This window comes from Prunus dulcis, chromosome 7 (genome assembly GCF_902201215.1).
Source record: "Prunus dulcis chromosome 7, ALMONDv2, whole genome shotgun sequence".
Taxonomy (NCBI): Eukaryota; Viridiplantae; Streptophyta; class Magnoliopsida; order Rosales; family Rosaceae; genus Prunus; species Prunus dulcis.
The window spans coordinates 12,209,203-12,234,805 of NC_047656.1; the positions used below are offsets into that span (position 1 = coordinate 12,209,203).

Genomic DNA, 25,603 nt, shown 5'->3' on the forward strand with positions numbered 1-25,603 from the left:
TTGGCAGTGGTATGAGATAGCAATTGGGGAAGATGGTGTTGGTTCAAAAAGTCATATTTGCCCTTAAGAATTATGGCACGTACCATGTACATGATCAATTTTGACAGAAAACTAGACAGATTTAACGGAATAGACGAACGGTGCAATGTTTGGCTTAATTTAAGGATGGCAACAACTATTTCTGGTGTTTATAGACGAAAACGTAACTCGGAATATAGTTCAAGGACCATTGCTATATATAGTTTAGCCTAAACAAATGGAATAAGAGAGAGAGGGATACCTTATTTTATTCAACATCTCTTGAGCTAAATCCTCCATCTCTCAATTTCTCTTGGTTATAATTTCAGTTTTAGTTTTACTATTATGGGGAACTAACTTCCTAACTAAGGGCAAGTGGAGTATATATAACTTAGTTAGTTGAGCTTTCACATCCAACTATGTGGGCAGAGGTTAGAAACCCTCAGACATCCAATGAATATTTGTAAAAACCCCCTCCTCTAATTAGGGATGGTAATGGGTCGAATCGGGGGTGAGTATATGATTCACATCCCCATTCCCATTAATCATTTTTTCCCTCATTCCTGCCTTCATACTCACAATATTCAAATCGAGGATTCTTCATCTCTGCCTTCGTTGGAGAACCAGTTCTTTAACCCACCCCATTATGAAGAAAAAAATATCAATAAAATACTACTTTGTTGAATGAGAAAAAGACAATGTGAGCCCGCACATATAGCAATTCAGTTTTTATTAACTAGAAATCTACACTATGTAAAAATAATAATTTATACATGTCGAAGATATGATCATCATTATAAAAGTAGCACAACCATACCGTTAAGATGATTAAAAAAATATCTACCTTTAAGATGATTAAAAAAAAAACTCTACCTTTAAGACGATTTAAAAAAAACTCTAACTTTGAGATGATTAAAAAAAGCCTTTTTTGTTTTATTTTTCTCATTATCATTAAATATTTAAACACGTATATCTAAACTAAAGGATTAATTTGTTACGTCCAAAACAAAGCGACAACAAACATGGGGGCGGGGTAAGCCGAACGCATCCCAAACAAGCCCCAAATTAACTTAAACAAAAGTCTGACAAGGGAAAAACAAATTTTATTTTCAACGAATATTACTTTTTGAACAAAATTCTGAGGGGAGAAGTATTAGAACAATCAACTTTCGACGAATATTATGTTTTGATATTTTTAGCCAATGGTACAGGCAGATTATGCTCAAATTACTTAATTTAAAAAGAGTTTTAAACAATCTTAATGGAACGCCATCTTTTATAAAAATAAGGATCATATTAATATGGATTACATGTTTAAGTTGAATGTGGAATCCCAATGCCTTAAGACCCGTTTGGTTCGTATATTGAACTTCTTGGGAATGAAATTCTCATGTCTAGTCTCACGAAATGAGAATGGAGGATGTCCATTTCCTTTACTTAAATCTTGTTAAAATTTCTACATTTTCATAATTGTTCTCTAAAAAACTTGTCTTGTTTATTTCCACTCACTGTGGATTCGACAGTAAACTACATTTTCATAATGAGTTATACTGCTTCATAAACCTGCACTTGACTTTGAGCAAGCATATACAAACAATCCTTTTCACTCTCCCTCCAAGCTCTCTAATATTTGTATGTGTTATCTCACGAAATGATTTAGAAGCAGTAGCTTCTTTCACCCACAATGGAATAAGTGTCGGATGTGCACGTTGCCAGTACCGTGGTGGAGACTCATCGATGGTAGAATAGAAGGGATCAGGGTAGACTCATCTTTTGGTTAACCCCTTCATTATCTTAATTTAATTTCTTAATAAGTTAATGATTTTTGACATGCTGGAAATTTGGTAATGAAAGTCACAATGATGTGTTTTAGGACTTAATTTTGGTGCACAATTAGTGTTCCTACCATTACTCGGTGATACAACCAGTTTCAAAGCCCACTTGCGTTTATCCAAAACAAAAAACAAAACAAAACAAAACAAAACAAAAAAAACACGTACGTACTCTCTCTATATAAATCCCATGCAATTGCAATATGGCAGGAAGAGCCAGAACACCAAAAACCCTCCTCCAGTCAATTATGGCAATGATGCGATTAGTCTCTTTTCTCTTTTGTGTGGTGCTACTCTTTGGCTCTGCATTCACAAATAGCAAAGCTGCTGTTAATACAGATCCGCAACTACGCCCCATTTGTGAGCGCCTCGACAATAGGAAAAGTTTCGATGTTCTCGAACCAGGGTTCATATTTGGGACAGCCTCAGCAGCTTACCAGGTCATTAATTTTTTTTTTTTTTTTTTTTTTTAATGTAACTATATACTTAGGTTTAATTTAATTTCAATATGTCACGAATGATCAATTCGCTTCCACATGCATGAATATTGAAATCTTCAGTCTCTATGTACATATTTCAGTGCGCTGGTGCTGTAAAAACCGATGGAAGAGGACCAAGTATATGGGATAACTACACCCACAGATATCCAGGTCTGTGTAATAAGATAACTTCAAAATTATTACCGAAGGGAAGCTATAATTTTGATTTGGGGTTCTTTGTGCTTAATGAGATTCCTAGCTAGGTTGAAGCTGCCTTTGATGATGATTTGTTCAGAGTTCCTAGAACTCCTATTGTCTCTGTCATTTAGTTTTTTTTGTGTTTAAGGGTTAATCCTCCATTTCAACCCCCAAAAAAAAAAAAAAAAAACACTTCAAAATTTATTTATTTATCTTTTTAACTCTATTCAACTTAACCTGGATTTAAATATTAGGGAGATCCAGCTCTAATACCGTGAATGATATGATTTTCGGGATCTTTATGCTCAAAATTTACCTATATTTGCAGAAAGAATCAAGGATGGCAGTAATGGAGATATCGCTGTTGATCAATATCATCGATACAAGGTTCTCAAACTATAGAATTTTATTCTTAGGACCTTCTTTACTTGAAGTTGCAGGGAAAAACATACTAAATTTTGAAGACGAGATATCCTTAATTTTTAGCTTAGTTCTTATAATTATTTATATATATATATATATAGGGTGATGTGGCGATAATGAAAAATATATCGGTGGATGCTTATAGATTGTCTATATCATGGTCAAGACTGTTGCCAAGTAAGTTGATTTACCCTTTATGTTTTGAGTTGTGATAATAACTCTCGGTTGTCTTTTGTATAATAACCAGTGTTTTGTTCCCAATTAATGCTTGAATAAAAGAACTGTATCAAATTAATGCTTAAATTTTTTGTTTATTTTAATTTATGTTTGTAGATCGAGTTATTTTTTCTATTATTTGTATTTTATTTTAATTATTAGATGGAACGCTAAGTGGGGGCGTGAATATGGATGGGATCAACTATTACAACAGTTTTATCGATGAACTCATAAATAGCAGTGAGTAGTCATCTCATTTTACATGACCGATACTTAAAGCTCTTATCATTTAATCAAAGATTTAATTTTCTTTTACTCATCATATATATATATATATATATACACTCACATTTATACAGGTATAACACCATTTGTGACAATCTTCCATTGGGATCTTCCCCAAGCTCTAAATGACTCATATGGTGGTTTCTTAAGCCCTAAAGTTGTGTAAGTGAACAAATTCTATCCTCAGTACATGGTAATGATCATTTAATGAAATACATATTACAGTAACATCTACATCTTGAACTGTGCATACTATACACAGCGATGATTATTTAGCATTTGCAAAACTTTGTTTTGAGAACTTTGGTAATCGAGTAAAACACTGGATCACGTTGAATGAGCCATATACCGTTAGTCACCATGGCTATGCAGTCGGGTGCCACGCACCAGGGCGATGCTCTGCTTGGCAAAACTTAAGCTGCATCGGTGGAGATTCGGGCACGGAACCATATTTAGTGACACATCACCAACTCCTTGCACATGCAGCCGCTGTAAAATTGTATAAAGATGAATATCAGGTCTAATTAATTACTTTTTTGTCTTATTTGCAGTCCCAAGTAAGAATCCTATCTAAGTCACTATTAGAAGACATAAATTATTTGTATATTAAATTCTCCTCACTCTACATCAACAAAAATTCTTGAATTTTCTTACGTAGGCATATCAAAATGGCTCGATAGGAATAACATTGGTGTCGCATTGGTTTGAGCCCGCTTCAAATTCAACAAAAGATAAAAGTGCTGCAAATCGATCTCTGGATTTTATGTTCGGATGGTAAGTATATTGTTAATTTATTTATCTACGTACTCAATTACATGTTTTATTTATGAATTAATGTATTTTGTAGGTTTATGGACCCATTAACATACGGTGACTATCCGCCTAGCATGCGATCAATTGTTAAAGAACGATTACCAAAATTCACAGATGAAGAATCCAAGTTACTAAAAGGGTCATATGATTTTATTGGAATAAATTACTATTCTGCTAGATATGCAAGTAAAGGACATGAATTTATTTCTGCACATCATGATAGCTACTTAACAGATCCTCACGTTAATGTTACAAGTGAGTTCAAAGTGCAAAATTTACTTCGAGCAATGAATTAAGTTATTAGAAAAGTTATATTCTAATATTCACATACGTATATGTTTTGGCAGCTGAGCTTAATGGGGTCCCTATTGGTCCACAGGTGCACTTCAAATTATTAGCATTTTTTTTCCTACTTATACTATTAGCATTTGGAGGATTAATATTGTTCTCTACATCCAAATTAATCCTAAAATCCCAATTATCTTTAAATTGGATTGCAGGCTGCTTCAAATTGGTTATATGTTTATCCAAAAGGAATTTACGATCTTCTAAGCTACACGAAAAATAAGTATAATGATCCAATCATTTACATTACCGAGAATGGTAATTAATAGTTTTAAATTATCATTAATTTTATCATTAATGTTTCGCATATATATAATGAAATGAAATAATGTTAAGTGTTAGAACGTCTAAATTTAAAACTAAATGCATATGGTAATGCATTATATTGTAGGCGTTGATGAGTTCAATGATCCCAAAATACCGCCTGAGCAAGCCCTTAATGATACCAATAGAACTGACTTTTACTACCATCACCTTTGTTACCTTCACAAAGCCATGAGGTAAGTGCTTAATTATATAAGAAATTAATTAAGGCAATCTAAGGTATAGTCATCTTAGATTTTGGTTATTTAAACACTACATTGAATCCTTCCCATTTTTGGTGCAGTGAAGGTGCTAAGGTGAAAGGATATTTCGCTTGGTCATTGGTAGACAACTTTGAATGGAATGATGGATACACGGTTCGTTTTGGTATTGTCTATGTGGATTACAGGAATGGTACTGCTAATTATCTACGAAGGTATCTAAAAAACTCAGCAGTGTGGTTCCAAAATTTCCTCAAGAAACGTCTTCATTGAAAAAAGTACGAAAGTGATGAATATTTGTAGACAATAATGATGGGATACCTTTGAATTCCAAATGTTGAATAAAGTACACCAGCTCCCCTGGAGTCGTGTTTGTGGTGAGGGCAATACCCTCTTCCTGTATTGTATTGGCCATAGTGGTCATTGTATCTAAATAATAAATGCAATTCCTCTTGGTAACGATGAATAAAATGCAAAACTAAACTATGAAAAAGAGTTATTTACATTAACACCTCTGAGGTTTCTTGTATTTTCACAAAACTCCTTCAAGTCTCAAAAATTACACGAACATCACTTGGGGTTTCAATTTGTTTTCACAAAACCTCTTTTCGTTGATTGTTTGTCTAAAAATTGATAATTTCATTCAAAAAAACCTATGCAAATGACAAAATTAACCTTAATGAAGCATATGCAATCTCATCAAAAAGGCCAGCTTTGTCATTTGGAGAATTTTGTTTTTGTTTTTTTGTTTTTGTATAAAATCATCAATCTTGAAAAGGAGTTTTGTGAAAACAATTTAAAACGTCAGGGAGTGTTCTTATTATTTCTAAAACCTCAAGGAGTTTTGTGAAAAAATCAAAAACCTCAGGGTTTGTTAGTGTAAAAAACTCATGAAAAACTCTGTTATATTATACCCATTTGTAAATTGACTAAATACAAGTAAAAAATGGTTACAGATAGAGAAAGAGAGTAAAAAATTTGAATATAGCTTTTTCGTAATTTTGATTTACATAAAGATCAAAGTTGAAAAAACTACATCGTTTGAGCAAGAAATTCCAAAATAGATTCATCGGAAGGTAAGTGTGACATCGGAAATTAAGTGTGGCATCGGAAATTATCTTACTCTCGTTTAGCTTCTTTATAACATCAGATTGCCGGGGTGAATAAATTAAGTTCATTTTCTCCAGGGCCCCGGCATGCTCGAGTATGTACCTTGCAAACTCAATCCCATCGGACCCTTTGGTAAGCTTTATGGTAACCTCCTCCAACTGATAAATAAAATCCAGATTTTGCAGCTTCCAGTATTCCATATCAAGCCCAGATGCCTGGACCTGGACCTGGAAAAGCAAGAAGAAAACAAGCAACTCAATTGAAAATTTCCAAAACCCAAAACAAATACACAAAAAGGAAATCTACATTACTTTTCTAGTATGATAATTATGCTCCTGATTCTTGAAACGATGTATATTATAGAGAGAGAAAGACTTTGACTTACGTCATCGCATTTACGACTGTAAATAAGTGAATCATTCTTTGTGTGTAAAGTACACAAATTGGGCATTCCTCTTAAAAGAGAGACCATTGATGGACCAGATCGTCACTAATGCTCCGAGTATTCACAGTAAAACCTATATCATGTTTCTCAAATTACTTCTCATTCTTTTTAACAAAAACTTTTAAGGCATAAATAATATTTTTTATTCAAAGCAATGCCATCATGCAAAGTTCCAAACAATTCTGAAATGTAAGAAACAAATATTTGCTACTCCTACTATCCCGAAACAAGGAAAGAGTTACAAATTAGTTCAAATTGCTCTAGATTTTGCAACAAAATAGAAATTGAGTCTAGCGGGATAGAGGGAACTGATTCTCTTTACCTTAACGGTTGCTTCATTTAGACCAAGAAACTCCAACCCTGCGTACACTGCAAAAAGCCTCTAATACGTTTTCAAAGTCATCTACTTTAGGATCCATAAAAATATATGCTTCTTCCAAACATTCTAATTCTCCAAGGTTTGGGTGATTCATGACATTCCCAACCCAAAGCAAAAAAATTAGGTTTGGAGCAAAAATATTTAATGAGTGGTCACCGGATGAAAAAAATCCCCAATCGATCCTTATGCTTTCAAATTTCTCACCTGAGATTTTAAGAATGCAGATTTGGGACCCATAGGGATCATAAAAATTAAATCTTTCCAAAGACGGGCTTTCAATGGCAATACGTTTTATATTTCGAACTCCGGCAACAGTTAATTGCTTGATGCATTTGCAGGAACATGAGATCCATTTGAAAACCGCCTCATCTTCTATATCAAGCTCTCCCAACTCCAAGCAGCTGAGATTAGAGGAAAAGGCAGAGGGGGGCGTTTTAATAATGATGCCCTTCATTTGCACCACATTTAGACCTCAACGATGTGGAAAGAAAGACGCAAGTTGGAAATGCTCACCCTTCCTCCTCAAAATCACATAACAAGATGTCAAGACAAAGCACTTCAACGTTACACCTCACTGCATTGTGGATCCATGTGATGATTCGAAAATTCTCATTACTACATAAGTAGCATGCTTTGTAATTGCCCTCCTCTATGTAGTAATCATCCCAGAAAAAGATAAAACGACTGTATCTTCTTATCCCGACGATGAAACAAGAACCTATCCAATGTGTTCAACAACTTCACCCTAAGCTCACATGTGGACGTATCCACCGATGAAAAACAAAAATTCAGAGCTGACAGAGAAAGCTCCCTGCATCCTTTGGAACCACAACTGAAACGAGTGAGCTCTTCTATATCAAGGAACGAAAGAATGTGATGGGCAACTTCCAGTGGAAGATTACTGAATCTGTCCACCAAGCTCTCAGTATGAACTCTTCCACCTTCACAACTTGCAGTAGCCCTTAACTTATTCTTGTGTTCCATGAAGCTAAACTAACTTGTGGCTTATGGGTTTTGCAAGACAAGTTGGGTTTTCAATTTGTACTACAATTCAAGGGCAATTGAACACTAATACATTCAATAACTTGTGATGGTTAGATACTGAACCAAAATGAAGAGAAGTAGTAACGAGTATGCTGAGTACGTACCAGTCTGGTACCCAACAGAATTGGAGCTTACTGTTACTGTAGCTTGTAGGAGCATTTTCGAGCCAACATGGTTCCTCCAAATTCTTGATTTTGATGGATTGGGATTGGCAGAGGGAGCCCTAATTTTTTAATTTGGGGGTTTTATATCAGTTATACCAGTATGATGGAGGGAGTGGATGTTAGGTTGGGCTTCGATGTACAATTCAAAGAGAAGATCCAAGCCCAACCTTTTTATCAGGAAAGTTTACACCTTTAACGGTAAGTAAATAAATAATTGAGAGATTCATTATTATACCTAGTATGACCTAAAGCCAAAGCCAAAGCCAAATCCAAAACTCATTTAGAACATAACAAATAGACTTCGATCTTCCTATAAATTACAATACTACTATCAATTTCTTAAAACAAACCAAATCTCAAAACCTCATAAATAAAGCTTCAAACTTCCTATAAATTACAAAACTGTCATTAATTTCTTAAAACAAGCCCAATCTTAAAACCTCAGTAAAAAAAAAAAAAAACAAAGACACTCAATAGGGCATCAAAGTAATTTAATAATCAAAATTAAATTCAATAGGGATAGCTGTTATTTTATTATTATTATTTGATTTATTTATAAAATTAAATGGTATAGGGTTTATCTATATTACTAATGCTAAGAATGGGTATATAACTAATATTTTTAAATAATTTAGGTGAAAGCTTTTTTCGTTACTTATTTGTATAAACAAAATTTTTAATGTAGATTTCTTCTTTCATTACTTGTTTGTATTCTATTAATTTTCGTTTCTCAAATTATTAATTTTTGTTCCTTGCAAGACAATTTAGATTTGAGACTGAAGTAAATTGCAAGGAGATATCATCTCAGAAATATCCTTTCAAGGTACACATACAGTCTTGTAAAAATATCAAAGATTATTCCCTCCTCCGAATGATAATTGTGGCAGTAGAAATCATCTTGATCCTGCTCACCATCCTTGCAGCTTTTGATTGCTCATCTTCGCAGCCAAGAAAAATGACAATTTTCTTCAAATTTTGAGCATTCTTGAGGATATACGTTGAAAACTCGATTTCATTAGACCCGTCGTCGGAATACTGCATGGTTACTTCTTTAAGCTGATGCAGGAAAGCAAGGTTTTGCAGTTTCCAATATTCCGTACCAAAGCCACTTGACTGAAAATATACAAAAGGCAACATACATACAAGCAAATTAATTAATAAAAAACTTTCCAAATTTACCGCAAGACTATGTGAGCGTGAGAGGGAGATCAATAGGCAACATAGACTTCACTTACTGGTTTGGCATTCAAAATCCATCTCCTAGTCCTTATGGACAAACTATTCAAATTATATTTATTTCTATAGTTTCAAGCTTCTCACAAGAGATATTAAGATGCAGGTCACGAAAAATTGAAACATGAAGGTGTTCTAAAGACGAACTTTCAATGCTGATATTCTGTGTTCCTCTAATAAAATACAGATCTAACTTCTTGATGTTAGACGTGTAGATGTCTAACCCATTAAAGTGTGGTCTTATAATCATCAAAGGATTCTAAGACTTGATATCAATTAGGAGTTCAAAACAACTAAACCTGCAGCTCTATAAAGTTAGTGTTTTAAAGCCAATATAAGAGCTAGAAGGATTCCTATCTTAATTGTGGATTAGAAGTTATAAACCTAATGCAATAAGGACTTCTTAAGAGTTTCTTGATGGACAAGACTCTTAGGAAGATGCATATAAATACAAGTGCCCCTGCTCAACCGATCAAGCCAACCAGCACAAAAGAATTCACCCCATCTAGAATGAGTGTATGAAGGGATCGGATTGAGGAGATGTGCTCTTGTATATTCTCGATGTGTGTTCTATCATGTGCAGTCATTAATATAGTTTACATGTGGTATCAGAGCCTAGGCTGCATGTTTTGGAACCAAAAGAAATCACCCATCCTTTCAGCCACTGCAATTGGGCGGCATTTTGCCAAAGGCGAAAAGTTGTTCCTCTTTTACTGCCTCTTGACAGGGCCTCCAATTTTGGTTTTGAGGCATCTTTTCGAAATTCAATTGCGTTATGGGGAAAATCTTGGATGCACGGAGGGCTTCCTGATTTTAATGTCTCGACTTCTGATGTACCTGACTCAAATTCAAAGATTCTAGAAGACATATAAAAGGGTCTCAAATATGGCAATATAAGCTTACGAGGTATGTATGAATGACCTATTCTATATCTGTTTCTCATCAATAGACGTGCATGCAAAAGGCTAAAATTGCCTCTAATTTGATACATAGGAGTTGCACTATAGAATTGGCTCATCTTTTCTAAATATAATTGTTGTGAGATTTTAAAAACGGAAGGAACTTGCTCACCTATTTGGACATTGCAAATTATACTTTGAACCATTATATATGCATGAAAATTTTTTTGTAGGCTGGGTAATACTTTTGTCTCTACCAAGCAAACATATAATTGAAAATGCCGCAAGCTACAGTTACTAATTACTAATCATTGCGTTGGCTAACGCATATAAGTTTTTTTTATTTTTTAGATATCGCATCTGTCATGAATTGTTTTACCATGACTTATTTGGAGAAATCCATTTTAGCTATTCTCTCATCAATCATTTTGCACTATGATCTAGATTTCTAGTGTTAATTTTAATATCATCATGTTCTATGGCATATTAAATTTTGGCCTCAAGTTTTAATCTCAGGCATGCTTAATATCTGATTTGCGGTATAAAGAATATATGTGTGTATAATCAGAGTTTAAGGCAATACTAAACTAAAACATCACACGATCAAGAATTCTATTTTGCACACGATTTCATTCTATCTAACCAAGCTGACTTTCAGGTTTTTTATTATTATATATATTAGCATAGCAAATGTATATATGCGAAAGGTTATAAAGTACCAAACCAAAAGATAAAACCTAAAACTGAAAGCTACATCAGCATGTATTGTTTTCTAATCTTTTGTTTCACTAACGCATTCTGTTAAGCATGTTTTTAATATAAAGTTTTTATCATTCATGTTTGAAAGGCTATTGATCAAAGACTGGAGATCTCGAATATTGCATTAGTTAAGCGAGCCACAGCAGCTTAACTATTGCAGATTTAGTTTCCAATCTAAAAATTGATCAATAATTGCATCACAACTAGTAGCCTTTTGTGCTATTTTCATCCACAGATGAAAAGAATACAAATTGATGACAGATGTGATGGAACAACATGGAGAAAGGGTTTGTGTAAACTAACAGGAAATTTCTTGATCCACAGATGAGAAATTTTCTCGTACAAGAAATTTATTCAGACCTAATATTCGTCTAGTGTTTTAGAACATGTTTAACTTATGACCCACAGGTGTAAGTTAATAATGTTTAAGTAAAGCTTCCTGGGGAAATTTTGTCCACGTATATTAATGGTGGAGTGACCCAAAAGATAACACATGTGAATTAATATAGGAATTTCTCTCTATCCACAGATGTGAGAATTTAACCTACGAAAGAAATTCATATAGCGACTCTTTTGGTGATCACTAAAAACATGTTTGATTCTCAACCCACAGATGTGAATCAATAATGTACATATATTTTTAAGCACTATGGGACAGCTTATCCAGATATGTTTGTGTTTTAAAAACTTTTCAGAATGTCAAAGTGAACCTTAACTCCATTAGGCGCATATACGGTTTTGTTTTGTTATATGGATTGTAACATGATACATGTCCTATTTATCGGTTTTGATAAATCTCACATGCTTGAGTTGCTGATAATAATTTATTAATAGTGGTCTTAAATAGTCATAAAAGTTGTTTTCATGACTCAAGGAAAGATAAATTCGGTTGATCACATAAAGGGAAACGTGAGCTACTTTGGAACTTTCTTGCTTGGCTATATTGTTTGTTTATGTATGGACATGTTTGAGACTTGGTTGCTTTTTGTATGCATTTAAGTGAATGTTTTTGTAGCATCAATGCAACTTCACATGTAAAAGGATTGATCCGTAAGTGATTTGGATTAAACCATGTATAGTTGGACTGATCCACATGTGTTAAAAGTATTAATTCGTATTTGATGGAATCATGTAAAGTTGGATTAATCCATAAGGTTATGTTCATCATAAAATAAATTGGCTGTTTTGTAAGGCCATGCAATTTGAAGCGTAGATCATGTTTAAGGATATTGTATTACTGTTATTTCTTAATTGAATGAGTTGCATGAATCAAATTGCACTTCTAATCAAGGCTCACTAATTTTGTTTTGAATCAAAAGTGGCACATTGCAATATATAAGATACTCAAGATGTAAACGATCTTTTGATTGCTAAAAGTGTTTAAACTTGATAAAGTGATATTTTATATTTTGCCTTTGTGATATGGTATTAATTGTTTTGTACCTACATGGAACTTAATGTTGAATGTTTAGAATGCATAAGGATAACTAAATTTTGAGGTGTATATTGTTAGCATTCATAAATTTATAGTTGACAATTTTTCCAGTTTTGAACTATGCTATAACATGTCGTCTGTTAGGGTGAAGTTATAATTCGAATTAACTAATGACAAAATTAGACGAGAAGGATGATTTTCTAAGGTTTTTGCAGGTGCTGATTTCATGAAAATATGTTGAGAATTTATTTTTTGGTGAATTTATAAATTGGAACAGATGCACAGTAATTTTCCTGACAGTTTCTGCATTATGTATAATGATTGTTGAATGACCCACATAAAGATCTCCAAATGACCTGAATTATTGATATGTTAAGCATATACGAGTCTTCATGAATTCTGCAAAATTTCGTGATTATTGGATGTGTAGTTTATTTGTGAGAATTTTATAAGTGATCTGTGTTCAGGAAAAGTATGTGCTGACAGATTTTCTGATTAACTTTGTAGATCAATTTCAGACCTTTTAATTAGCTATAAACGACTCTATAATTTTTATGTATGAAGATTAATGTCTCTAGTTTGTTTCCATGAAATTTGACGCTAATCCGACATATAGATTAATTATGGTAAATTCTCAAGTAATCACATATCATTACGGAAAATTTCTTGACAGTTCTGTGCATTTAGGCTTATACTGTGAAGTACATTTAGGAGCACGCCTTGAAAGTTCTTTTACACCATGTTGTCACAGTGTTTCTAATCATAAGGTTATTGGTGCACTATATATTGAAGTAGCAAAGTAGTTAGTGTTTGCCCAAGTGGGAGAAGTGATGTAGAGTTTTTGGGCTTCACACTCAATACCTTATTATCTTATATTTTGATAAAGCTCATAAAGGTTTTGGAGCATACTTGGAACTGTTTTCTGGCTGTTGACACATTGAAGTTTTACATCTTAAGTGTTAGTTTTATGCATCTATATGTTTATGACTAATGTTTGGGTGATTGGCTGTTTGTTTTAGCTACTAAAGTTCTTACAATGTTTACAGTTTTTTTATTTTGTATTGGTTAAAGAAAATTTAATTGATTTTTAAAGTACAAAGTGAATAAAGTTTAATGCATTCATTACAGTTTTGTTATTTCTCAACTAAAGACCAATATGCATGACATGTTATATGTTTTTCATTACAGTTCTGTTATTTCTCAACTAAAGACCAATCTGCATGACATGTTATATGTTTTTCAAGATATGTGTTAGTAAAGTGCTATTTTGAGAAATAAATTAAAGGAATTAAAGTTGAATCTTAAGGAAACGATTTCGGTGAGAATAATATGATCTGTGCTATGCTCATTTCTTGATGCATTTTCGGTGCAAAACATGTGTTCAATGAGTGGGAGCATTCAATGATCTTCTTTGTTGCATACATTTAGTTTTGACTGTTTATGATTAATCACTTAATGTTCCAGTTCTTCATTAAGGGTTTTAAGGCTAATACGAACAAAGATTGTTTGGATATGTTAATTGTTATTTAATTCATATTTTCAGTTAACAGTGGTTAATCAATGACACTTTTACCTTTCATTGAATTTATGATTACTAATAAGCTTTAAGGTTTTTGTTTCAAGCTTGTAAGGTAGAAGGTAAATGAAAGGAAATTGCATTGGTTGATTGATATACTGTATGAGGTTATTCCCAAAAGTATTAATGGGAAATTTGATTCGATTTGGTTATGCCATTCATTTTCTATATGCAAAATCAGTGGGAGCCGAGTTTTATTCCACTTAATTTCATTATTTTCTTGGAGACAGTTCAGTTATTTTGTTCACTACTGTTTGGTTCAATTCTTTTAATAAATTATGTTACTTCAGTTTTATGTTTATTATTCTTGACAAATGAATCCAGTTACATGTCATATTGCAGTATAGCTAGCTATAGTCACTGCATAAGACATGAATTCATACCAGAGTCATTAAGGAGAGATCTTGGTAATCGCATAAGGGAGGGCGTATGAATGAAAGTGACTTTGTAAACACAAATTAAGTTTGGTCATAATCATTCTACATTCTAATCTTGACGGAAGTCTCATGTGATCTTGAGAGCTCGTATGAGTAATTATAAAGACCTTGAAATATTGAAATGTTCAATAAGTCTTGATAGTTCCATGCTTGTTCTTTTGATTGACAGTGACTTGATTAGGAATTATAGTTGAATTGAATTCCATAGGCCTTACAGTAATTGATATTGAGTTCTTGATGATCATTAGACCAAGTGGGAGAATGTTAGACGTGTAGATGTCTAACCCATTAAAGTGTGGTCTTATAATCATCAAAGGATTCTAAGACTTGATATCAATTAGGAGTTCAAAACAACTAAACCTGCAGCTCTATAAAGTTAGTGTTTTAAAGCCAATATAAGAGCTAGAAGGATTCCTATCTTAATTGTGGATTAGAAGTTATAAACCTAATGCAATAAGGACTTCTTAAGAGTTTCTTGATGGGCAAGACTCCTAGGAAGATGCATATAAATACAAGTGCCCCTGCTCAACCGATCAAGCCAACCCACACAAAAGAATTCACCCCATCTAGAATGAGTGTATGAAGGGATCGGATTGAGGAGATGTGCTCTTGTATAAATCATCGTATTGTTTTGCAAACAAATCTCTTAGAGGTGGTGGCCGCAATATTCCTTGGGTAGAAATTGGCTCTTTTCTATGGTGAGCAATTTTCAATAGTTAAAAATTGGTCTTTAGAAAGAGTTGTGTACCTATTATTGTTGATGCGCTTAAGTTGTCTTGACCTAGTTTGGCCTATAAATTAATAAGCTTCACTTTTTGGCCCAATTTATAAGAAAACTCATCCAAAGGCCATTTACAACACACCAAATATGTCTCCAAAATCTTAATATTGGTGCTGCCATGGAATAGGCAAGGAAAAGATGAACATAATCATCATTAGTTTGGATGTTCGAAATTTTGGGGCATTTTTTAGGCATTCTTCGAGCACAGAGAGATTTGATCAAGTTGAAGTGTTACACGATTCTTCAAGGCATTTGTAATTTTTCCTTGCTCTTCTTTTGTATATTTTAGATTTAGTTGTATGAAGCAAATAAGTTATTCATTTTGAAAGATTTAGTGTCACTCATTAATTTCTTTCTATCATGTCAAAGATTGTCTCTCCTAAGACTAATGAATGATCTCAACCCTTTATCCCAATTTGTAGCTCACCACAATATTAGTATATGTAGAAGAATTTTGTATTGGGTAACTCTTAACCATAGTATATCAATTACCACCAACTCACACTCAGTGTGCTGCAAAATACGACAAAATAATAGGCAAAATAGCTATGTCATAAATGTTGGAATATTAGGTATTGATTTGGATTTTAGGGAGAAGAGGGAAGGAGATGAATGAAGGAGCTAGAAAAATTGTTTCTGAAAAATGGTATAAGCTGCTATGCTAATAGCTCAGTTATTTCTTTTCTTTTATCAAACGATTTATATCAGGAAAGGTACAAAATGATCTACCAATATGTGTATGACACTTGGCTCTTTCCTACAGTATTTCAGCCACAAAATCTCAACCATTAAAGTGATCTAAGCTATAACTTAGTCACCACCAGCTGTAATAGTAATAGTAAATTAGTAACAAACAATTTACACATCAACACTCTCTTCTAAATGTTTTACTGATTTTACTCCAAGTAACTCCCTTTGACAGCAAAACCTTTCCCTTGGCAATGCCTTTGTGAAGATGTCTGCAATTTGATCTTGACCTCTGCAATATATTAGATCCAGCACTCCTTCTTGAATTGCATCTTTGATGAAATGAAACTTTCTTCCTATGTGCTTTGATCTTTGATGGAACACCGGATTCTTAGACATAGCTTTAGCAGAAGTATTGTCACACATAATTGGTGTAGCTTCTAGTTGCTCCTCTCCAAAATCACACAGCATAAATCTTAGCCAGATTTCCTGAGTTGTTGCTTCAACATCACTTACATATTCAGCCTCTGCAGTTGATAAAGCAACACTACTTTGCTTCACTGAGCCCCAAGAAAATGCACCACTACCAAATGAAAAAGAATATCCAGATGTGCTTTTCATATCATCCTCTGAACCACTCCAATCACTATCACAAAATCCAATCAACATAGCTGATTTTCCAGACTCATATTGATCAATACCAAAGTCCAAAGTTCCTTGAACATACCACAGTATTCTTCTTACAGCTCCAAAAATGCTTCTTTGAAGGACCATGCATAAATCTAGCAAGCAAACTAGCTGAATACATGATGTCCGGCTTAGTTGCTGTTAGATACAGTAAGCTCCCAACTATTTTCCTTAGGTCTGCTCATCTGCAAGTTCACATTCATCTTCTCTTTTAAGCTTTTCAGTTGGAACCAGTGGTGTGCTAACTGGTTTGCAGTCCTTCAAGCCAAATTTATTCAGCAGAGTCTTGACATATTTCTGTTGGTGAATGAAAATTCCCCCTTCTTTCTGGATTACTCCCATTCCAAGGAAGTGATGCAACAAGCCAAGATCAGGCATCTCATACTTGTTCATCATATCCTCCTTGAACTCTTTCAACATCTCACTACAACTTTTAGTGTAAACAATATCATCTACATATATTGACACAATAACTGTATCATACCTTCTTTGATCTTCACATATAATGTAGTTTCACTTATGCTTCTTTGAAATTCACACTTGAGTGGATGAGTGTCAATTTCACCATACTAAGCCCTTGGTGCTTGCTTCAAGCCATAGAGAGCCTTTCTTAACTTATAGACTTTATCTTTTGCACCCTTAACTTCAAATCCTTCAGGTTGCTCAATGTAGACTTCCTCTTTCAACACTCCATTTAGAAATGCTGATTTCACATCCAATTGGAAAATTTTCCAATTTTTTTGAGCTGCCAGTGCAATAAGGGTTCTAATTATATCCAACCTTGCTACTGGAGCAAAGGTTTCGTTGAAATCAACCTCAGGCTTCTGTGTGTATCCCTTAGCTACAAGCTTTGCCTTGTGCTTTTGGATAGAACCATCAAGATTCAGCTTTGTCTTGAAGATCCATCTCACACCCACAACTGGTTTGTTACCAGGTCTTTCAACCATCTCCCATGTAGAATCCTTTTCTATCATTGAGATCTCTTCCCTCATAACTTGATTCCATGCCTCATCTTGAGTTGCTTCAGCAAAGCTTTCAGGTTCCACAATACTTACTTTATACTGTGCAAAAACTTCATTTAAGCTCTTCCACTTCAAGCATGTGTGATCATAGGGCTCAGATGTTTCAATTTCATTTGGTCTTGGTGAAGCTTGTCTCTTCTCTTGGGCTGAGGTAGTGACAGCATTTGGTGATGATCTGACACTTGGTGATTCTAGAGTTTGATTAGGTGATTCAAACTCCTCCTCACCTTCAGTTATTCTTGATTCCTCACTACTATCCCAAGGAATTGACACGTGCAGCTCATCATTTGCTTCCCAATTCCACAGAGTTTTCTCATCAAACATTACACTCCTTGACACTATTACTTTTTGAGTTCTCATATTAAACACCTTATACCCTTTCTCACAAGTTCCATACCCAACAAAGACTCCATTCTCACCAGTTTCTTCTAGTTTATGCCTCAGCTGGGATGGAATATGAGTATAGCAAAGAGAACCAAATATTCTCAAATGCTTTACTCCAGGTTTTCTTCCACTGAATGCTTCAAAAAGGGTTTTATTCTTGAGAGCACTTATAGGGCACCTATAGAGAATATAGACTGCAGTGTTAACTGCTTCTCCCCAAAATTTGATTAACATTCTCTTTTCATAAAGCATTGTCCTAGCCATATCCACAATGGTCTTATTCTTCCTCTATGCAACTCCATTTTGTTGAGGAGAATAAGCCACTGTTAATTGCCTTTCAAACCCCAAGTCTTCACAAAACTTACTGAATTCAGTTGAAGTGTATTCACCTCATCAGTCTGTTCTTATCTGAAACCCACTTTGCAAATCCACCATGGCCTTGAATCTTTTGAATTCTGAAAACACACTTGATTTGTATTGCAAGAAGAAAACCCAACACATCCTTGTATGATCATCAATATATGTAAGGAAATATCTATTTCCTCCAATTATAGTGACCTGCATCGGCCCACACACATCTGAGTGAACCAACTCCAATGTTTGTGAAGCTCTCCATATGTCATTTTTGTCAAATGCTTCTTTATCAATTTTCGTTCGGCAGAAATTGGTTATTTTCTATAGAAAGCAATTTTCAGTAGTTAAAAATTGGTCTTTAGAAAGAGTTGTGTAGGTATTATTGTTGATGCACTTAAGTTTCTCTATATAATGGCCTTGACCTAGCTTGGCCTATAAATTAAGAAGCTTCACTTTTGGGCCTCGTATAAGGACCCAAATTATTTAAAAAAACCAACCTATACCTCATTTACAACACACCAAATATGTCTTGAAAATTCTATAAATTACAAACTGCCGCCAAGAAGCGCAAATCCAATTTTCACAAAAATAAAACCAACAACACTCAAAAGAAACAAATAATAATAATAATAATAATAAAAGCGGACCACAAACGCGACCTAAGGACTCATGCCCGTCTCCCTAACCTCTGCAAAAAAACCTCCAAAAACTACCATGCCCTCCACAAAGATTGAAGCCGCACCTCTAAGTAAAATGCAAAAGCATCGCGAAAGTGACAACATTTAAAGACAGTCTCTGTAACTTTCAAGCTGATGGAGGAAAGCAAGGTTTTGCAGCTTCATTATTCTATACCAAGACCACTTGACTGAAAATATATGTTTTCCATGGAACCTTCCTTGAAACACGCCATCATGTTTTTCATGAAAGAGGTTTACATTTTTTTTTCAATGTACAAGACAGTAATAGTTATTTAAGAGTTATACCTCATCAGCCCGAAGTTTAGAGGAGCTGTTACAATTGCTAGTAATACGGGGGTTTTTATTTTTTTTAAATTAATAGTATAGTACTGTGTAAATATAGTATATTCAAATAGTATAGCCGCGCGGCTATACTGTAGACTGGCATCCCTTTTTTTTTTTTCCTAATTTTTTTCCCCGATTATTTTCGTTTACGATAAGATTAGTTTAGAGCATTATCCGAATCTTTATTGTCCTATTTTGATTTTTTACTTTTCCAGAGTTATTACCACTATAAAGAATTTAGCCTTTTCCCATTTAATACTCCTATTATACCCATACATATGTATTTTTCAATAAAACTTTCGTTTTTAAGTACACATCTTAAAGACTAGGTAAAATACACATTTTTTTTTAAAACAAACAATGCACGTATTGTACACTTACGTACATATTTTTCATGTTTAATACACGTATTTTTTACAAAATTTTTAATAATACACACAAAATTCACATATAATACACACATGTATTCTTAAATAGAAAGACAAGAAGAACATACACCCCATAATAAAAAAAGACTAATATCTCAGAATCTACATCATTATATTAACTAAATTATCAGATTTTTTTTAACTTTAGAACACTTTCCGACAAATAAAATATGTAAATGGTGAACTTGCAGGCTTGCAGCATAATTATGTGAAGTACATAGTTCACCTTTTAAACAATTCAAATTGCAAAATATATCGTTTTTACCAAAACGTGTTGAGAATAGTGTCAATTTTACCTTCGCGGTTTTCTCGTTTATGATAAGAACTTTTGCCCAGCATAGACTGCAAAGAAACTCAAAGACCTTATCAAATTCAAGTTCCCGAGGATTCAAGAAAATCTCAACTTTTTCCAAACTCATTAATTTCCCCAGATTCGGACTATTTTTCAAACTGCCTTCCCATTGCAAATTTTTAAGATTTGGAACAAAAATCTTCAACGATATTCTGTTTACTGATGAATAGGTGTTCTCGTTCCAGTGTATATCTATACTTTCAAGTTTCTTTCCAGAGATGTTGAGCTGAACAGGGTTATAATCATCAACCCAACCAACAAAGGATTCTAAAGAAGAACTTTCAACTGTGATGTTTTGTATTCCTCGAATCCAAATAAGCTGTAATTCCTTAAGGAATTTGCAGCACCGTGAGATCCATTTGAAAAACCTCTTATCTACTATTTTAACTTGTGTCAGTTTCAAGCAATGGCGAATAGGTGAAGAGGATAAAGAGGGCTTCAAGAATAACCCCATTCAATCGCACTGACAAAGAGCGCAAAGACTGAGAAAGAAAGACACAGGATGGCAATGCAAGGGCCACACCATCTGAGAAATGAAGATCAAGCTCTTCAACATTACACTTTACTGCATTAAGAATCCAGCCGATCACTCGAAAATGCTCATCAGAAAATATTCTTACAGCTTCGGCTGTAAAGAAGCTCCATTTAATGCTGAAAACTTGCATCCCATGATCACCACGATAAAACAAGTACCTCTCCAAAGAGCTCATCAATCTCACTCGCTTCTGGTTGGTTGTTCTATATGGTAGGAAACTTAAATTGAAACTCACAGAAGGAACTGATAGATGAAATAGCCTGCATCTTTTCGACACGGTGAGCAACTTCATCTGGAAGATTGCTAAATCTGTCCATGATTGACAGGGACTGTTGAAGGCAGTGGTGGAGCTACAAGGGATATCCTTCCCCTGCAACCAACTTTTGCAACCACTTCTCACTATAACCAGCTAATTATATATATATACCCATACATACACAAGAAATTAGAACGCCCAATTAGACTTTGCAGCCAATCAAGATTCCAAATACCCAAATTAAAATCTTACACTATCTCAATCAACTCAAATCATTTTCAAAAATGAATGTGTACAATTTGACAGCTATCGAACTTGAAATGAGAGATTTTGCAAAAATAGTATGTTAAGTAAACAATCACTTACAGGTGGTGGTGGTGGCCAAAACAGTTTCTTCTTCCGCAATGGCATCTCACTTTTAAAGCTCGAAATGACCTCTGTTCGCCAACAGAAGAAATCTATCCAAGGGTAATCAAGCCGTACTTTTGTATATAATATATAGTTGTCCGGGTGTTTGTACTAATTTACTAAAAATTTAAAACAAAAGGGAAATAAAGGGTTCAGGGTGTTTGTACTAAACCCTAAATGAACTTGACCATCTGAAAAATATGAGGAATTGGAAATTTTCAATATGTTGACTCTTTCTTGAATTGTCAGTTGATACTAGTTCATGAAAGATTTCTTATTCCGACCAAAAACAAAAAAAATCTCAATTCTATATATAAATGTTAAGCACAAACAACAAAAGGAAAAATACAAAACAAGAAGTCGGATTGAACAGAAATCTTAATACTATATATAAATGTTAAGCAGAAACAAAAAAAGGAAAAACACAAAACAAGAAGTTGGATTGAACAGAAATCTCAATACCAAATCCACTTGATTATTACAATATTTGACACATGAGCAAATTGAGTGACCAATTGCAAACTCACAGCTTTATGGTGAGGTTGGTGGCCTCAATTTTACTGCTCCAGAAAATATTGAAAATCAAATCTATAAACTAAAATGAAGTCAACTGAACACCGCAGAGTAGCAGTAAACTAAACACGAGTTCAATGTAATCTAAATAGATATGCCAACATGTATCAAATAATCCCATGACAAAGTTGTTACAGACTAAACAAAATCAGACCAACTTTTCTTCTCTGGCTTTCTGACTTGAGAGACAACTATGGCATTAGAAATGACGTTGTCTTTTAACTCCCATACATCATCAGAATACTTTTGTAAATGAAATATGACCATTTTCTCCAAATTTGGGGCATGCTCGAGGATATACCTAGCAAACTCAATTCCATTGAACCCATTGGAAAGCTCCAGGGTTGCCTCTTTGAGCTGATAAATGAAAGCGAGGCCTTGTATTTTCCAATATTCCATATCGATCCCGGAACACTGAAAAGGCAACAAGGCAACAGGAAACAAGCAAATCATTTGGAAATTTCCCAAACAAATAGGAAGAAATTATAGAGAGGGGCAATTTGCAAGGGCTGTCAATGCATAAGTGTGTAAAAGTGGGAGATCCAGAGGCAAAACAGTGAGATCACTTACTAAATAATTAGCCACTCCTGAGCTGAAGGTGCACTTTATGTGCAAAGTATTCAAATTCGGCATTCCTCCAAGAAGAAATACCACTGCTGTAATTAGGTCATCATTCAAGTTCCTAATATGCAGACTCAAGTTACAAATATCAACCAATGGTGCTGCTGGCATGGAACCACCCCTCACCAAAGCCTGCATCCAATTTTTAAAAGGAAAAATATAAAATACGAGAAGGACAAGAACCTGTACACTAGAAGGGAAAAACTTGCAGGATACCTCATATATCTCAGTTTACTTTATTTGTCAAGTCTAGCACTACATTTGCAACTAAGATAACAAGCAGGATTCCAACAAAACTTGCAGGATAGATATGAACCTTCATGCCTTTTATTGTCAAAATTATCATAACACCATTATCATCACCATTACTGAGAGTGAGAACTCTCGACAAACAAGAAATGCACCGTTTAACATCCTTATAAAAGATACTAGGAAATATATAATCTAAATAATATTGATTTGCAAAATGGCTCCTTAAATGAAAGAGAATTTGTTAAAGGGATAAGTATCTTTACCTTCACAGTCCACTGGTTTAGACTAACTTTACCCCTGCACATACTGCAAATAACTTTAAATATATTATCACAGTCATTTAGCTCAGACTCCATAAAGATCCCTGCTTTTTCCAAACTCGTTAATTTTCCCAGATGTTGACTACTCATAAAGTTGCCTTCCCACTTCAAACTTCTGAGATTTGGAGCAAACATATTAAAAGATTTTGTGTTTGATGACAAAGAAGCTTTTCTCCAAACTATATGGATATCTTTAAGTTTCTCACCAAAGATGTTGAGATGGAAGAGGTTACCACTCCAAACCTTAAATGATTCCAACGACGCACTTTCAATGGTGATATTTGGCATGCCTCTAATCCTAATAAGTTGTAATTCCTTAATGCATTTGCAGGAAAATGAAATCCATTTGAAAAACCTCTCATCTTCTATTTTAACTTCCTTCAACTTCAAGTAATGAAGATTACCAGAAAAAGATAAGGAGGGCACTTGAAAAATAATCTCAGAGTGCACAGAGAGAGACCTCAGAGATTGAGAAAGAAAGATGCAAGATGGCAACTCAAACACCGTGTTAGTTCTTACGGAGAGAGCAAGGTGAAGCACTTCAACATTGCACCTTACTGCATTATGAATCCATGTGATTATTTTAATATTCTCATCAGCAATCTCCCAACATAAATTCCAATTAATGCAAAAGCGCTGCATCCTATTATCACCACGACTAAATAAGTACCTATCCAAAGAATTCAACAACTCTATTTGCTGCTCCTTATTTTCCACAAAGTAAGTTTCACCAAAAACCACCGATGGCATTGATAGATAAAATCGTCTGCATGTCTTGGACACAGCGCCCACTCTAGTAAGGTTTGTAAAAGTGAGAAAGGAAAAGATATGATGAGCAATTTCGTTTGGAAGATTACTAAATCTGTCTATTAGATGAGCTTGATGACTTGGAGCTGCTCGGAATTTATACTTTTTCCCCATGAGACTGTGCTCCTATTTTGTTATTGTAATAGGATCTATAGAATTGTTGGAAGCGGCAGTGGAGCTACAAGCATTATCGTTCTCCTGCAACATTGAAAGAACCAATATATTTCACCATCTTTATCATACTATCACAATGAGAGTTCTACAGCTGCCCAAATTAAATATTAATATCTCATTTATACTAATTTAGATAAAGAAAAGGAAAGGGTTCTGCATCTGAGTCTAAGACTGAAAGGACGAATAAAAAATTTACCAGAGCCTCCAGAGGTTGGGAAAGTTTGTGTCACCTATATCAAGAGAAAGGCATCACTGAATTAACTATAATCATTGAATTAATCGCAGTTGTAGAACAAACATGATAAATATAACTTTTCATAAATTTGCCTTCCCACATTGAACTTCAGCAATTTGAAAATAAAACAACACATACGAACAGAACTAAACTCCAAATTCATATACAATGAAAACCAAACAACCAAACAAACAAATTGACAAACTTCAATCCCCTATTCCTTTTGCAAGATTGTTTTATCCTGCTTTTACTCTGTACATGTTTTATGCTTGATATTTTGTGCCCGAATACTTGAACACTCAGACTGAAGTTTGCAACAAAAATTTGACAGCAACTAAATTTTAAAAAAACCAATGCCTCTTGGTTACCAAACAGAGAAGAAACCCAGAAAACGCCGTCGACGGTCTCATTAAAGACTTAAATGAATTCACATGATGTAAATGGGATTTTTGCTTTAATTTCATGGGTTTTTTTTTTCTCTTCAAAGATTTCAACTTTCCAAGACAACAAGCCAGAAAATAGGGGTAACAAATCAAATATTGCAAGGAAAAATAGAAAAGAAAGGAACTTAGAGCAAAAAATTAAAAACCAACCTGGTGAACTCTGAAATGGTGCTTCGGTGCTCAAAGTTTTGATTTTTATCCTTCACTTTCTAAAATTTTCTCGGCTACGTATAAGCCCAAGAACGATGAGCTTCGAATGGGAGAGGAAGTGCACCCTATGACCAGTCAGCTCCGCCCTGAAATTTTAGCGCGAAAACCAAGCACGACCCTTTTAACTTCCTATGTCCTCCGATCCATTTGCTCTTGTTAGGCTGGGCTCCCCTTTGGGCCCTTATATTTGGGCTTTATTAAAGAAAGAAAAAAAGGAAAATAATATTAGCAATATAGAAGCTTTAGTTTTGCTGTTTTTACTTTTTTTATATTTTGTTTTTAAATTCGACCCACGTGTGTTTTAATGTTGTGATTGAAGATTTATAATCGTATTATATGGGTGGACCTAAGATTACAAACCACTGAACAGTTCCAAAGACACATAAGAAACTAATCTTCCCATATGTTCGTGGATAGTTTGGATCTAAACTACTTTTT

General features: G+C 34.2%; 2 protein-coding genes across 2 annotated transcripts; one reads left to right on the top strand and one right to left on the bottom strand.

Annotated features, from left to right (window-relative positions):
- The first annotated feature begins 2,098 nt into the window (after positions 1 to 2,098).
- Positions 2,099 to 5,406, top strand: LOC117635382 (cyanogenic beta-glucosidase-like). Its single transcript, XM_034369712.1, has 13 exons — positions 2,099 to 2,290; positions 2,431 to 2,500; positions 2,856 to 2,914; positions 3,052 to 3,127; positions 3,329 to 3,406; positions 3,526 to 3,613; positions 3,714 to 3,969; positions 4,110 to 4,225; positions 4,299 to 4,519; positions 4,612 to 4,643; positions 4,765 to 4,867; positions 5,001 to 5,109; positions 5,217 to 5,406. The coding sequence occupies exons 1-13, from the start codon at positions 2,099 to 2,101 to the stop codon at positions 5,404 to 5,406; spliced, it is 1,590 nt and encodes a 529-aa protein (XP_034225603.1).
- A 16,747-nt stretch (positions 5,407 to 22,153) lies between these two features.
- LOC117635383 lies at positions 22,154 to 24,046 on the bottom strand. Its single transcript, XM_034369714.1, has 3 exons — positions 23,240 to 24,046; positions 22,674 to 22,856; positions 22,154 to 22,517 (listed from the first exon to the last, which is right to left on the bottom strand). Exons 1-3 carry the CDS (start codon positions 24,044 to 24,046, stop codon positions 22,242 to 22,244), a joined length of 1,266 nt encoding a protein of 421 aa, XP_034225605.1. The 3' UTR covers positions 22,154 to 22,241.
- Between the last annotated feature and the right edge of the window lie 1,557 nt (positions 24,047 to 25,603).